Source organism: Pseudopipra pipra, chromosome 5, assembly GCF_036250125.1.
Source record: "Pseudopipra pipra isolate bDixPip1 chromosome 5, bDixPip1.hap1, whole genome shotgun sequence".
Taxonomy (NCBI): domain Eukaryota; kingdom Metazoa; phylum Chordata; class Aves; order Passeriformes; family Pipridae; genus Pseudopipra; species Pseudopipra pipra.
This window is the reverse complement of record NC_087553.1, coordinates 60,542,647-60,557,563: the sequence shown is the minus strand read 5'-3', so window position 1 is coordinate 60,557,563 and position 14,917 is coordinate 60,542,647. Positions and strand designations below refer to the sequence as shown.

The 14,917-nt window shown below is 39.7% G+C and overlaps 1 protein-coding gene across 1 annotated transcript in view; it reads left to right on the top strand.

The window, feature by feature from the left end:
* The window catches only part of LOC135414929 (sucrase-isomaltase, intestinal-like), a 58,876-nt gene extending 44,165 nt beyond the window's left edge, over window positions 1–14,711 (top strand). Inside the window, exons 17-23 of the mRNA XM_064656287.1 lie at window positions 1,892–1,976; window positions 4,491–4,547; window positions 6,224–6,354; window positions 7,169–7,257; window positions 7,644–7,693; window positions 11,586–11,744; window positions 14,529–14,711. Coding sequence (XP_064512357.1) covers window positions 1,892–1,976; window positions 4,491–4,547; window positions 6,224–6,354; window positions 7,169–7,257; window positions 7,644–7,693; window positions 11,586–11,744; window positions 14,529–14,588 — 631 coding nt within the window. The 3' untranslated portion in view covers window positions 14,589–14,711. The remainder of the gene's footprint in view (window positions 1–1,891; window positions 1,977–4,490; window positions 4,548–6,223; window positions 6,355–7,168; window positions 7,258–7,643; window positions 7,694–11,585; window positions 11,745–14,528) is intronic.
* Window positions 14,712–14,917: the final 206 nt, after the last annotated feature.

Sequence of the window (14,917 nt, the reverse complement as noted above, 5' to 3'; positions counted from 1 at the left end):
CAAAAAGACCATAAGGTGGTAATCCATTAGTGGAAGGGAAAGTTCTGTTTAATGGCTAAGCAGGAAAAATACAACAGGAGAGAGGCCAGCATCTAACCAGAGGAAGCATGTAGAGGGAATTAAGGACCTTTCATAGATCAGAGACATGGTTTAATGGCTTATCTTTTCAAAATAGGAAAGTTCGTTTGTTTGTGAATTTCTGCTTGTGGTTGCTATAATTGCAAGAGAAACTAGTTCTGTTAGATGCTGAGACACTTGTTTCTATATACAAATACGATCAACTTCTCTTTTGTCATAATTTCTTGATCAGCTTTTTTTCCTGAAATCTCCCACAACAAAGCATATTGAATTAGTATTACAAGTTTATTACAGTGGAATTGAAAATACAGAGAAGCTATTAAGATGACAACAAAAACTAATGTTTCATATTTCAAAATCTTTACAACAAGGTAATTAATCAAAAACCATAACCTGCTTTAAATATTTACAAAGTGTTATGTGAAAATGCAATAGCAACCGGGATGGAAGTGTCCAAAAGAGCTACTGTTCTGGACAGAAAAATAACCTCTGAATAAGTTGAGGTTTCTTTCAGACAGAGCCCAAGGCTTGCCTTCAAGAACAACTTTTCCTAAGTTCCACATACTCCCCTAAGCTTGAAACATTTCAGAAATCTGAACACTCAGTAGATGTCTTTTTATTGCCAAGTTATCTTTGCTCGTTTTGGGGAAATTTCTGTAAGTCTGGGCTGGGTGCATTTTGTGCCTATGCCCTGAGCAGGCAGGGTGTCAGAGCAGGGCACCGACACTGAGTGACTCTGCTCTGGCCAGCTTACAATAGAAATCTGGCTTTAGACAGGGGCAGCTGCAAAGTCAGTTAAACAGATGCAGTAAATACATTTTTAAACAAAGAATTTATATGTCCTTAGAGAATAATATGTAAATATGCAATAGCCAGTGTGAATTTGTCAAAAATGAATGAAAACCAAACCAGTTGCCATCTCTGACAAGGCAGCAGGGCTGTTGGATGGGAAAGGGGGCAGAGGAGAGGCAGAAGTCATGAGGTACAAGGTAACTTGATTTTAGGAGGATTGCAGACACACTTAATGCGATATTCTTATAAGATAACTAGAATCTATTATTGATTTCCTCAGGTATGGATTTACAAATTATTGAAAGCCATTTTAAATTCTCAAGGATTTTATGCCAGATGAGTGGAGGTTCCTGAGATGGGGAAGATCTCTCCTCTTTGCCAGATGCTATTCAATATTTTCATTAGCTGATATATAGTGGAATAGTGATTTCTTCCCAAGAGAAGGCAGATGTTGCCAGGTGAACAGGACTCTGAGCACTATGGAGGACACGATCAGGATCCAAAACAATCTTAGTGCATTGAATAAAATGGACTGAATTCCATAGGTTTCTAATCCATTCTAGAGAGGCAGCTAAAAAGAACACTATGTATAAATGTTGCTTTGTGTTTGTCTTGTGAAAGATTTCAAATGTAAATCTGTGAAAGGTGTGGGAAGCCAGATCCAAGGATTTTCACAAATGCTTTAGATCATAGAGTGGAGTGTTTTTCATCTGTGTTCCATCTCCTGGTCCTGGCCCCTATTCTGCTCATAGGCTCCTGCAATGAAGACTCGGCTCGCTGGACAGAAATTAAGTTTGTTTACTCGCTATTGCTGCTCTGAAAAGAAGTCAGCTAGATAGGTGCTACTGTAATTTCTGAATCTCTGCCCAGCTTTTGGCGTTCCCTCAATCAGCAAAAATATTTGGTGGTGTTGAAGGATATCTTGAGGAAGCAGAATTCTTGTCACAGTGAGTAATACCAAAATATTCGACAAGTTCTATCAAAATGTGAATTAATATTGTGTATTTCACTTTCAACATAGATTTACCTCTGATCAGCAGACTCATGAAATAGATACTGCCTTCCTTTGGGGACCTGCCTTTATGATTGCTCCTGTTCTTGATGAGGCAAGTACTTTAATTAAAAAATGCCATCATACTGGAATAAAAGAAATGAACTGCGCTTAGGGCATTGGGTGACATTCAGAGCATGTTTGCTCATATCTATCCCTTTCTTCCCTCCACTGTCAAAGCTTACAGAACACATTTCGGAGCAGCACAGACAGTAAATACAGAGCTTCCCAGTACTTGAAGTGGGAGGATGAAAGTGAGGGCACAGCCTTTCTGTGCCACTCCAAGCGACGAACGGATATAAAGAGCCTGGATTCTGCCCCTCACGTGCTCCTGTTATTGTGCTGGCAGCAGCCTCCAAGGACACACACAGAGCAGTAATTGTTGAGCTAGGAAGAAACACACAGATATTCAAGCAAACCGGTTTCCATATTACTGCTCACCCACAGTGTTTTGGAACTGAAGGGCTGTGGTAGGAGTTTCCCAGCGTCACAGGCAAATGCAGTCATTACAGAAATGGTAATGATAATGTTAGCTGCTAACAGGACAGGTTTTAAAAAGCAGCATTTTCCTCTGCTGTGCTGGGCACAGCGCTGTGGTCATGGCTCACGTTGCTTGGCAAGGGTGGGTTTCTCTCCTTGCTGATTGCTGACAGCACAAGAAATGTATGTCTGAGCACATCTAAGTATTTGCAGGTGATGCATCCTGGCACTGTTAGCAATCAGCGTGCTGCCAGAATATCTGATGTATTTCTAGATGTTGCTGATGTTCAAACATATAAACCAGCCGCTGTTAGTCACCTTTTTTAACCAACCCTTTTGCCTCTGTGAGTTTAAAATGAAATTCTTATTCCTGCATCTAAAACCATTCTGACTCCACTAAGGCACTTCATTTGTCAGTCTTTCATCTTCAGACTCCCACAGGTTTCTAATAGCTGATGAGTAGTGAGATTTCACAGGGTCTCAGACCAGTAAGATGATGAAGACTGTGAGACTTCTTCCCATGAAGAGCAAGTGACAAACCAGGGGAGGCTTCCTGCAAAGAAGTGAATGAAAGGGAAAATTATAAGGACATATAAAATGATAGGGGGCCTAGATAAGGAGATCCTAATGTTTTTTTGAGGACTGCAGCACAAAAGGAAGGCCAGGTGCCTGTGGCCTGATGAGGGAAGCAGAACTCTGAAGGCAACACATTGCTGGGTCTTGCAGTGTGAGAGGTGGCAGCCAGGGCTGTGCTAGATAGCAGGGCAGAGTCAGAGGTGAGCTGTAAGCCCTTCACTGTGGCATTGCAGGCCAGTAGTGACTGCATCAAACTGCAGCATGGCATTTGCTTGTGTGGAGAAAATGGGTAAGAGACGTTTTGCCCTTTGTTCCTTGAGTCCTAGGGTGACAGCAAGTGAGACATCCATGAAAATTAAAATGAGGAACTGCTTTACACACTGTTTTGTTATTTAGGGAGTCAGAAAGGCAAGGCTCATGGAATCACAGAGTCATAGAATGGTTTGGGTTGGAAGGGACCTTAAAGATCATTTAGTCCCAACCCCCCTGCCACGGGTGGGGACACCTCCCCCTATATCAGGTTGCTCAGTGCCCCATCCAGCCTGGCCTTGAAATCATCATGATTCAGATGGTGGTTACACACTTTTCCGCAGATCAGAATACCCAGGGTTGTCATAATAATGCAAAGAAAAGATGGAGAGGGAGGCATCTTGATTTTATGGGCATTTTCATATATATAAATACCCTGAAATATAAAATGATAACTATGCCTTGACTCCTCTCCACCTTTACTTTTCTTACTCCACTTGCTCCCTTGGGTAATTACTTGGGGCTAAATCATAATCCTACAAAGAGTCAGACATCTACACTGAGAATCAAAATTAATCTGTTTGTGAGAATAAGCAATTTGTGACAAAAATGGAAGTATGTTTTGATTCCAACTGTTCCTGGAGTTATTGATTCAAAGTGCCTTTAGCGTGATTTCATCCCTGCAGCGATATGATACAACGCATGCTGTAAAACAAAGTACAGCAATTGTGCAATTAGCAGCACATTTATTATTTATTATTACTTATCTGCAACTTTAAATGGTTTACAAGGGAAATATCCGTGTATCCTCCTTGCTAGACCTTACTCTGCCTGTTTCTGCAATAAGAAGGGTGCAAGAGGCACTGACCAGTGGTGTCCTCCCACTTCACATGTGAAGTCCTGTCTTGCAAAGGCTGCCATAGACCTCACTGGGGTTGCCCAGATGTTAGAGTGCATCTAGGCCAGTTACATTTGCAAGACACAGAGCTATGTACTAGAATGAAATAATCATGTAACATTGACTCATCCCATGGAATGGCAGTAAAAACCCCCAAATAGCATAAGCTTGTCTCTTTGGTGTTATAGATTAGCCAGCACTAGTCCACTGCTATGACAATAACTCAGCCCTAATATCCAAGATTTGATGTTATTAGAATATTCAGCATACATCTCTCCATGCACAAATGCAATAAAGCTAATGTAATATCAGAAATGCAAAAAGAAAAAAGACTTTAATCTTTTAATCTCTTTATAACAATTACAGGGAGCAAGATCTGTGGATGTATACTTCCCTGATGCAGAATGGTTTGACTACTATACCGTATGTATTTTTAAGATTAATTTTCTTACATTTTAAAAAATAATTTAAAATGGTACAATTCCAGCAAAATAACTTTTATCAATGTTCACCAGTGTTTTTACCTCAGCATCTGTGTTAAAGAAAACTAGGGAACAAAAAGTCTACACCAGGCTAGCTGGGAGAGTAAATTACACAGCTTTCAGTAACATTTTATTTTCTATTTTTGGTCTGTAAAGGTCTAAGACACATAGAACTGAATTTTCAAGAGCAGCCTAGAAATGCATGAAAGTGCCAAGACTTCTTTCTTCCCCCTCCCCCAGTTTTAATTCTTGTACTGATACACTTTCCTGCATAGAAACAGAGGCAGAAACCTGAGCTACACTCCTGAGAACTCACCACAAACCCTTCTGTGCATACACTTTTACACATGCATCACTTTTGACAGAAGGCATATTTTGAGAGCAAGGTGAGGCTTCCCTCCAGAAGATGCTTCCAAGAGATGCAGAACAGTCTGCTCTGTGGAAAATTCCAGTATCTTCTACTTTCAGGGACTACGAGCCTTGACCTTTTGAACACCATCCCCAGGATTGCACTTCCAAAAGTGTTCAGTTCAACCTAACTACTCTGCTGTAATCTGCAGGCTAAGACCAGCATTGGCTTCAACAGGAGCAGTTAGGCTGATGCTAAGAGCTTTCAGAAATGTGAGCCCAGGATCATCAGTCTGTTGTTAACTACCCTGAGAGATCCTGGCAGAGGAGCAGGCAGTACAGAAATGCTCTCAGAGGAAATGCAGACTTATTTTTAAAGGTGTTTGGTCATTTTCAGCATTTGGCTGGTGTCCTCAGATGGATGTTCATCCAACCCTTTCCCTTTTTCTCTTTTCATAAGACTGTGATGCTGCAAAGTTGAGCATTTAATTCAACTCTCCTTGTTGTGGTTCCCTCTGAAGCTTCTTGCTGGGCTGGGCACAGGGACAGCAGCCCCAGTGTCCCTTGCCCTGTCTATCAGCATTAGCATTGCTCATCTCCCAGCAATTTGTACTTGCTATACACATGGTGCTTATCCAAAACCAAGGTTGGGTACTTGCCATAAATTATAATTATCATTTACAGAGGGCAAGAGCAAAGCCTTCCTGTTATTTACTCCGTACATTAGTCTTGCCTGCACCTGCTTTTGAGGCATTAAACCAGAAAGGGTTGATGCAGGTTGTCGACACACACAAGTTTCACGCACTGAATGCCGTAATTACTTTTTGAAAGGGGAAGAATTGTCCTTACAAGAGAAGAAAATCCACAGTTTACATTCCCAAATGATTATGAATCACTTACCTTAAATTGAAGTGTGACAGACTCCACATGTATAAAAAGAGGAAGCAAAAGTTTCTTTTTCTTTTCGCTCAGTCTCTTGATGAGAGGTTTTTATTCTACAGCATATGGAATAATGATACCATTTTTAAAGACCATTTGCTGTCTTTCATTCATGATGCTTCTATCTCATGCATATGCATAACTGCAAGGGCTAGATCCTCTTTCATGTTAAAAAAGAAACTGGAATAATACTCCTGAAATCCACATTTTAGTATGTTTTTTCACTGATGTGATCGAGATGAAAATGTACTCCTTGTTCTCTTTTTTTAGTGGTATATATGTATAAAGCCTGGATTGCCTTCTTTTTAACTGCATTAATTTTTGTGGTAGGGTCTTAAAGTGCCAAGTGCCTGGAAGAAAAACTATTCTACTGTGTCTGCTCCACTGAGCAAGATCCCTCTGTTCATCCGTGGAGGGTACATTCTGCCAGAACAGGCACCAGCCACAACCACCACAAAGAGGTAAACTCTGTAGTCATCACCAAGCAACCACAGTGTGGGTCAGACCCACAGACAGTCAAAAAAGCAATTAAAAGAAAGTGCAGAAGAGAAACTATCTGCAGCTCCCAGCTGCTTTCCCAGATGATAAGTACAGTATTTTTCTACCACTATTTGCTCCATTTCATTAGGAGAAATCATGCCAGAGATGACCCGTTTGCACAGCTGAAGCCTACTCCTGGCTCTGTGGTTATGCTCAGAAAAGCTTTTGCACCTCTTACTTCCACACTAACCTGCTGTCAGTCATTCAAAGTAAATGTATGCAAGGGAAAATGCAGAACTCTTCTCCTTGGGTGAATTTATCAAATGCCATAAACAAGGTGGAAAAAATCAAATCTCTTTTGAGGAAAATTATTTCCCCATGCCAGTGGATAATATACTGGTCTCAAGTCTGAACTGTGCTCAGAAGCTAATCTAGGTAGGAAAGGGAGGGAACAGCACTGTGCAGCAACCAGTCCAAGCTGCAGTAAGGTAGCACTGGGGACCAGTTGTCTCCCAGACTGCCCAGTTGTCATATATTAAGGCCACAAAAGAAGGGAAAACTTGTCCACCTGAACACTCAAAAGGTAGGAATTTTACACTTCAGTGGGACAAGGCAAGACAAAGTTTTTGTCATCACTTCAGGAGTCCTGTTGGTGAACAAGTATCATTCTTCTGTCATGGCCTTTTTTGTATACTTAAAATGGGAGTTAACTGTGTTCAGACTTCTTGTTAAGTTACTTGGAAGGGACAGAGCCCACAGGTTTGTACTGACACTTCTCAATGTGTTTGTCAACAGCCGTCTGAACCCATTTGGACTCATTATTGCCCTGGATGAACAAGGAGAAGCTTCTGGGTCTCTTTTCTGGGATGATGGTGATTCCATCGGTAAGCCTGGTGCCCTGGTGTGAAGCAGTGTCTGTATACAGGGCTGTCCTCAGGCTGCCTTTTCAGCAGTATAATGGCACTGGCTCCTGCTAGATAAAGCTGGAGAACTGACTCCATGTTGAACATTACAAAGGTGAAAAGCAGATTGGTCTTGAAGTTAGCATTTTGATATGAGAAAGGCGTGACACTGGGAACAACTGGTCTACTAGAGAGGGCAATCTCTCATGTTTTGTTCCTCTGAGATCAACCTAAGACTAGAGAAAGAGATTAAATAGCCCACAAATCATCTTAGTGTGACTTTATCCACTTGCTATGATTAATGTGAACTGCTTATGGATTTTGCTACATGTTTTGATACCTATCCTCCTTGCTTTGTGTTTTAACAGATACCATTGAAAACGAGAACTACTTCTTGGCTAAATATACATTCAGCAAAGTAAGTAGCTGTATTTTAGTGTAGCCATTGTAAGGTGCTGATGTCTAACTTTTCTCTTGAAAGCTTTTTTCCTCTAGCTCAGCCTTTAAACCTGGTAAACTACCTAATGCTTTCATTTACAGCTAGATACAAAATAGTCCAACTAGGATGCTGCAGTATTGTGTTTGCTTCACTGAGTATCACAGTGAGACACATCATTAATGTCCCTCCTGTGACGCGAATCTGAAAATCCACTTTTTCAGCTTTCTTTTTTTCCTTAGTTGCAGCTTCTGGGTATGAGGGACCTTTTCCTTGCCTTCCTCCTGCTGAATACTTTCAGTTGGATGGGTGGGAGAGGGCTACATTCCTCTATTCAGGATATCCCAGCAACTTTTTATCTTTGATCACTTGAAATTTTTGGTTTGTGGTGCAGAGAATTATGTAGTCTCAATTCTTTAGCTTGCATTTGCTTGTCTGACAGCACAGAGACAGCTCCCATGGTTGGTCTCCTGTGGAGTGACTCAGCATGTTACTGGCAACCCAGTGTGCTGATCAGATGCTCCGTGCAGTGCAGCATGGGAATAGATTAGCTCAGGGTCAGTGCACTGATGCCTTTCACACAGCTCTCACATGTCCTGAGAAAGCCTGATAGAAAAACCCAACAGATTTCAATGCAGAAAAATACTATAAAATAAATCTACCATAAGCTCATTAGGTATATGATAGTAAGTTGTTGGAGTTATTGTAAATAACCCTTAACCTACTTCAATAATCTATACAGATCATATTTCATCTGCAATTCTAGCATTTGGTAAGAAATAGAATATTGTATGTAGACTATGGCATGGTTTGGTCCCCAGCTGTCTAAACATGAGCCAGTAATTTGCCCAAGTGGCCATGAAGGTCAATGGCATCCTGATTTGTATCAGAAACAGGACCAGGGCAGTGATGGTTCCCCTCTACTCAGCACTGGTGAGGCCACACCTCAAATCCTGTGTCCAGAGAAGGGCAATGGAGCTGGTGAAGGATCTGGAGCACAGGTCTTATGAGGAGCGGCTGAGGGAGCTGAGGATGCTTGGCCTGGATAAAAGATGGCTCAGGGGAGACCTTATTACTTTCTACAATTACCTGAAAGGAGGTTGTAGAGAGATGGGTGTTGGTTTCTTCTCCCAAGTAACAAATGATAGGACCAGAGGCCTCAAGTTGCATCAGGGGAGGTTTAGATTGGATATTAGGAGAAATTTCTTCATTGAAAGGGTTATCAAGCCCTGGAACAGGCTACCCAGGGATGTGGTGGAGTCACCATTCCTGGAGGTGGATTTTAAGAGATGTGTAGATTTGCCCTTAAGGATATGATTTAGTGGTGAATTTGGCAGGGCTGGGTTAATAGTTGGACTCGACAACCTTAAAAGTATTTTCCACCTAAATGATTCTATGATTTTCATGCCATGTATTCCTAAAAGCCCCAAAGTAGTCTACAGAAAACTATTCAAAAGAATAAAATCTTGTTAACCCTGTTGTGATATTGGTCTTAGAAGGTTTGTCTTCCAGAAGCAAGAGCAAGCCAGGGCAAACCAATGGGTTTTATTATGTAGCCTGGTATATTTGTGAGATATTTTCCTGGAACTAATACCACACGTGTAGACTTTATTTTAATTTTTAACTTATTTCCTTCTTGATTTACTGAGGAAAAAAAATCCTTCTTCTTAGAAAAAAAAGGATATTTCAACAGCAAAAAGAAGAAAAATCACTTTGGTTTTCTGTAGTTGTGTGTAGTAATTTATTGCAGGAAGGCTACAGAAAAACAATATCCAGTTTTATATTAAATTCTGAACTGTGCAAATTAGATTGTTGATTCTCTGGCACTTCCATTTCTCATTGTTCATATTTGACTTCTGCCTGTAAATCCATGACTGAATTCCCTATCTGCATTCCAATAATCTTTAATGTCGATTTTTTATTATGTGTTTATAAAGAAAACAGTCCATCTCAAATAGCAAACTGTAGAAGTATGAAAAATGTGTGAAAGTCTTGGTATTTGTTGCACATTTCTATATTCTTAAAAAAAATGTGGATGAATAATTTAATCACACCTAGCTTTAAGAGAACACAAAAGTTTTGTTCCCTGAGAGATTTGCTAATAAGGTCTGACATTGCAACATTTATTCTGAACCCAGCACAGAGTGTTGTACAAGTAACGGCTACAGGATTAGACCCTCTAATTTATATTTCCATTTAAACAACCCAGAAGTATAAAGAATTCAAGGCTTGAATGATTCAAGCTTCTGCTCTCTGGTGCTGTCTCTCTGCTGTTGTCATTTTAATTCGCTTTACAACTCCCTTTTGACATGCACAGTGACTAAGTGACCTAAGCCAAAGTGCCCCTTTATATGAAGCCCACCAGAACTAGACAGTAAGAAAGAAAATTCATGACCCTGCTGCTCAGCGTACAGAAGTCCTGGCTTCTGGCCTCAGTTCCAGGACTTCATTTTGCTTTCCATTTATGGGGCTTTGAGTGATATCCATATGTTTCCTCCCTCAGCGAAGAACTCAGGAACTTTCTGGGAAATTGCTTTAACCACTAGATGCTTGGGGAGGAGAGGATCACTCATTCCCCTGGACCATCACCTCCCTGTCTCTCCAAGACCTCCAGTTCTCCAGTCAGAGAGAGTGTCTGTTGAAGAGTTGTATCTCAGGGCCTCAGAGCTTGAGGGTAGCCTTGTTAATACAGTTGTGATCGCTGAGTTCAACATCACGCTGTGTGTACTGGGTCTGTGCTAGCTCTCTTGCTTAGCCACACCTGAGGCAGCAATAAACCACTGTAGGGAGGTGGTCTCTATACTGAACCTCCCTCTGTGCTGGAGTTCTGCCAGTGGGGAGAAGACAGCACATATAGGTATTCTAACAAATTCTCCAGAGGCTTTTAGAGGCCTCTCCCCATTTGCTGAAAAATAGCCAACGTTCCTTGTTTAGGCAGTTTAAATCAGTGTGCTGGGGATTTGCACTTATTTTTAATGTGGATGCCTGAAATAAGCAATCTAAGCACAGGCCTAACTTACAAATACCGTGATCTAGCTTCTGCTCCCCTCCTACCATGCACCACTGAAATAACATAGGCTAATTTATGCAAAAGGTTCCATCATGGGTTTCTCCTTGGCATATTTTTAAAAAGTCATGATTGCATAGCAATCCATCATTTCCTGAGCAGTGTAATTCATCTTTATTTCCTTAACAACTTTGATCACATAACAAATGTGATGATTCCTCTTCATTGCATGTATGGGAAATTACTGTCACTGGTGATCCAAATGAATTAGTTTAATGACGTTGTATGTCCTCTTGGTACACCCCTAAATGTGGAATGTGTAGTAAATAAGAAGTACAACAAACAAAACTCTGTGGACATACAGTCTTCCTTCAGTCTCTTTAAAGCTGGCACATATATAACATGCTCCCTTAAAATAGGGGCAAAATATCTAGCAACTGTGTTTGTGGAAGATGCTAATGTTTTAAAGCAGTTAGTTTTGGATGTTAATTAAATCTGCCTTAAGGTCACTAATTGAATCTCTGTATCTGGATTTTGGCTTTGCATATGCCACTGTACTCTGTAATGGGTACAAGAACAAAATTTACATTGATTACAAGTAGAAAAACATGTCCAAGAAGATCCCAAATGAATGCTGTAAATGCTATTTTTTTTCTAATTTTCTTAATTTATAATCATATATGAAACCTTTCTTATGTGCAAATTAATACAACTGTTGTTTCTTCCTTTACAATCTTGGACTTCAATGTGTACATTGGAAGACATTCTGTATGTTCATTGACAAGGATGAGATCTTGTAACAGTGTGCAGTAAGTCACCTCTAAAGAGTTGTCGTGGTCCTAAAATGTTCTCTGGGTCTTTTTCCAGGGAAACCTGAAGACAGAAATACTGAAAAATGGCTACCGAGGAGCTGACACTCTGAAGTACAATAAAATTACAATTCTTGGCCTGAAATTGAGACCTCAAGCTGTTACTCTGAATGGAAGATCTATCCATGGAGATGCTTTCTCTTTTGAGATGAGTGGGGTAAGTGCTGAACTCAGTAGTTAAGAAAAAACTTAAGGAAAGGAGGGTGAAGAACATTGAAGGGGATGAAGGCAGTGAAGAACAGGAACAGTTTCTCATCCATACCCCTTCATATTTCCAATATAATCAGACATAATTCTTGATACAACAGTCCGAGATTTAGAGGAGGAAGAAAAAGCAAAAGCAAGAGCTTTTTTAGGAAACTTTCATCTTTGCTATTACACATATGCTCTCTTTTACTTAATATCTGCCACTTATACAAATTTTTAAACTAATGAAATACTGAAAAGAAGATACAGCTCCATAAGCTGGGAGCAATGTTAGCAGTTTTATGGGCATTCTTATAATTTTGATAAAATGAGAACACTTGTCAAAGTTTTTTGTCCACTGCTGAAGTGGTGTAGATCTTTTTCACAATTACTTAGTGTCCAAAAATTATTCCTGTGTAATTGGCTCTAAGGAATATCTCCCTATCTTCCAAGGACATATAGTTTCAGCATCTTAAAGTGCCCAGCCTCAGTGTTCCAGACCAAAATACAAGACTTACTTGTGCAGTGCCCCTTTGGCACCAACAAGGAGACATTCCAGAGGGGATGGACAGAACATCCTTAATAAACCCCTAAGTTGCAACAGTTTCTGTGGTCCCAATTTTCTTTTGCACAGGAGTATGGACAAAAGGAGCAACACTGAGTAAACTTTCTTTCCTCTGGTCACTTGTCCCATATCTGTCACCAGCTGAAGTGGGTTGTGCACACTTTGTATGAGATGCAGTCCTCACATCTCAGCACTGGTCTGCATCTAGGGAGCTCCTGGTATTAACACTGTAAGGTGCCACTAACTCATTGTTAATGAAAGATAATTGAAGCAACAAGTAGTGGATGTCACATCTTAGGTTACCCTACCCACTTGGCTCAATGATTTAAATTTAATTTGTAACCAGAGTGATCCCTGTTATACACACCTGGTACTAACATTTATTTTATTGAAGGAATCTGTAAAGGAAGAAAATTGCTGAGAATAAATTTCTGCCTTGGAGAATTGTAAAAATCTCACTTTCAGAGACGATGTCATAAATAAGTGTAATCAGTATTGCCTCAAGGGAAGAAATTGTTTAACAGCCAAACTGCCTCTAAGAAATCTGAAAGCAACATAAATGTGGCAGGGTAAAGAAAACATTCCATTGAGATGTGCTTGAAGGCACCAGTCTTGGAAATCCAGAAGATAACTGCACCACATAGAAAGCTGATTTAAAAAAAACTAAAAAGCTTGTCACAAAAGTATGATTTAAAATTTGATTTAAAAGAAAAATATGATCTTAGTGACTTAAGATGTACTTCAAATGCCAGAAGAAAATAAACTCTACTCAGCTGCTGTAGTGGGGGTCTAAAACTGCACAAAAATTACAATTTTTATACCTGCTAAATATATTTTTCTCACAATTCTACAAGATGCAGTCAAACCTCTCCCACCATCCCTATACAGATGTTATAATGCCACTACCTATAATCCTCTCATGTTTGACCCTCTAATAAAAAATAGAAAAGCACTAGCAGCTTGAGTTTAGATCCTGAAGACTTACAACTCATGTAATTAATAAAATAAAATGTAGAGGGCAAATCTGCTACTTTCTTACAGGCTTAATGAGATTACATACTGTATAATAACTTAACAAGCAGAGACCACACTGTTTAAAGGGATATAGTAGAAAGTAACTTCTACCATATTGCTTTTGCTTTACAGAAAGCAAATTTACCTAATAGCAATGCATAAGTGCTTATCAAGCCATATTTATTTGTATATAAATAGAAACAGGTTGCTTAGTAATATTCCACTTCTTTCTCTCAGATTCATGCAGCACTACCCTGATCTGACATTTGCAATATCACAGAATCATCCTATTATTAGGAGTCTGTTATCTTTTCTTCCCCCTGGAGAATCATGCCCTAAGGAACTGTACAGTAACTGCAGCAGGGATGTTGGAAGGGCATGTCTGTTGACCAGGCTTGTGCTGACAACAAAACGACCTGGGTATAGGAAGGTTCTTTTTATTACACTTGCATCCTCTGCTGGGAAGTGCAGAGAGGTTCCCAACATCCATAGCTCCCAATGTCCATGTAGAATCACAGTATGGAGTAGCCTTTCTGGCTGTTTGGCACTTTTGGGTTAGTTTTGGATGGGGTTGGAATACTTTGTTCTGGATTTTTAGCTGTATTTGAATAAAAGGCAAATTATTCAAGAAGTGGAATTCCAACTTACTAAGTAGTGATAGAGAACTGTTTATGATGAAAGATGAAAATATTAGATATTTTGAAGAAGTGATCTAAGTAAGCATAGACTGTTAATGTTAACATGAATTTCTGGGTTGGCAAAGAAATAGCTAAGAGGTGTGAATGGATATCATGCATTTTAAGACATTATTAATTCTGAAACCTAAAGGTAAAATTGGTGAAGTACTGAAAATGGAAATTACACGAGTAGCACAAAATACATTAAATTTAACATTGAACACAGAAAGAGTGGGACAGGTATTGTATTTATAATTTCTTATTTAATTTGTGTTATTAACTAATTTTAAACCGTTCCTGAATTTCTAAAAGGGATGTTGAATTGGATACAGCAGTAGAAAGATGCATACTGCCATCAAGTCAGACTCACCTACCAGATATGCTAAGAGAATTACGAAGGTCTAAACTCAAGTTTCACTTCTTAGTCTCTGTTTTGAGCTGGTCTTTTTTTACATTAACATAAAGTTGTTCATTATTTTGTGTCTCCTTTTTTCCACAGAAACTGACTCTGCGGATTTCTGCTCCACTTACTCAGGAACTGAACATTAAGTTTTACTAGAATGGTCAGAACACACAGAGTCAACTTGTGTTGAGCATCCTTGCCCCTCAGATATTGGTCTCACTTTGATTTTAATGTAAAAAGTCCATTTAGTCATTAAAACATTGCTTATGGACCTGATAACTGGTCTTTTCTTATGTAGTATTTGTAACTCAGTATTCTTCAAATGAAATTTTCAATGGTAGTTAATGAGTATTACCATAAACTGATGTGTTCAACATAGCATAGAAGAAATCATCCTGAACGTTCTGTCTCATCATGGGTGGAGATATTTGGAAACGTTCTCAGTGGGACCATATTCTGCACAGCATACACTGTTTGGGTTTTTT